The 812-nt window shown below is 49.3% G+C and overlaps 1 protein-coding gene across 1 annotated transcript in view; it reads left to right on the top strand.

Annotated features, from left to right (window-relative positions):
• The window catches only part of LOC107691364 (pro-interleukin-16-like), a 50,046-nt gene that overhangs the window by 20,430 nt on the left and 28,804 nt on the right, over positions 1 to 812 (top strand). Inside the window, exon 2 of the mRNA XM_016489966.1 lies at positions 204 to 598. Coding sequence (XP_016345452.1) covers positions 204 to 598 — 395 coding nt within the window. The remainder of the gene's footprint in view (positions 1 to 203; positions 599 to 812) is intronic.

Below are 812 nucleotides of genomic sequence, written 5' to 3'. Positions count from 1 at the left end.
ACACACACACACACACACACACACACACAAAAACTCTCTCACAGTCATGGGGCAATACTTTCTCTTTTTTCCTCCATCATGGATCAGAGAAGAAAGCGCTCTTATCTGCGTCTGTAGCCTCTGTGATTTCTGAGAACACTTAGGCCACGGGAGGATGGCAGAATGGACTCCTAACTGAATTTTCTAATTGCTCTCGCCTGCAGAGCGGCCCCCTCCATTAGCAGTGATGCATCCTGGGAGAGAACCTCCCTCTGTGGCCATCCTGCCTCTAAGAAACTCCCACCAACAGCAGCTGCATCACAGGAGGAGAACCAAGAGGATGGAGAGGGGCAAAGCGGGACTGCGCTCCAAGAAACTGGCCATCCTGTCTCGGTCGCTCATCATCTGCAGCTCCAGCACCAATGAGGACGCGTCCAGTCCAGAAGAGAGGTACCGTGAGCCCTGGGACAGCGGGCTGGAGGAGACACACCGCAGGGACCCGCTGGAAGGGTCCATGGGAAATTCAGAAAAATACATGACGAGGAGCGTCAGCATCCAGGTGCCTCAGAGGGGCCAGGAGGACCCCAAAAGAACTATGAGGAGGTCCTTCTCCATCAAGGTATGTGTTCCTGATGACATCACAGCAGCTGGGCTTGCCTATTGGTTGCATCTGATGACATCACATAAGTGGTGTCACAGGTAGAATGAACTTCTGTCAGACCTGCATTTAAGTTTCCATCACTCATTTTCCAAATGTGAATACTTCTGGGTAGCTATAGATGTTTGAATACTTACATTATGTATGTGTATATATATATATATATATATATATA

Source organism: Sinocyclocheilus anshuiensis, unplaced genomic scaffold, assembly GCF_001515605.1.
Source record: "Sinocyclocheilus anshuiensis isolate Anshui unplaced genomic scaffold, SAMN03320099.WGS_v1.1 scaffold45, whole genome shotgun sequence".
In the NCBI taxonomy this organism is placed as follows: domain Eukaryota; kingdom Metazoa; phylum Chordata; class Actinopteri; order Cypriniformes; family Cyprinidae; genus Sinocyclocheilus; species Sinocyclocheilus anshuiensis.
This window is presented reverse-complemented; position numbering and strand designations above follow the sequence as displayed.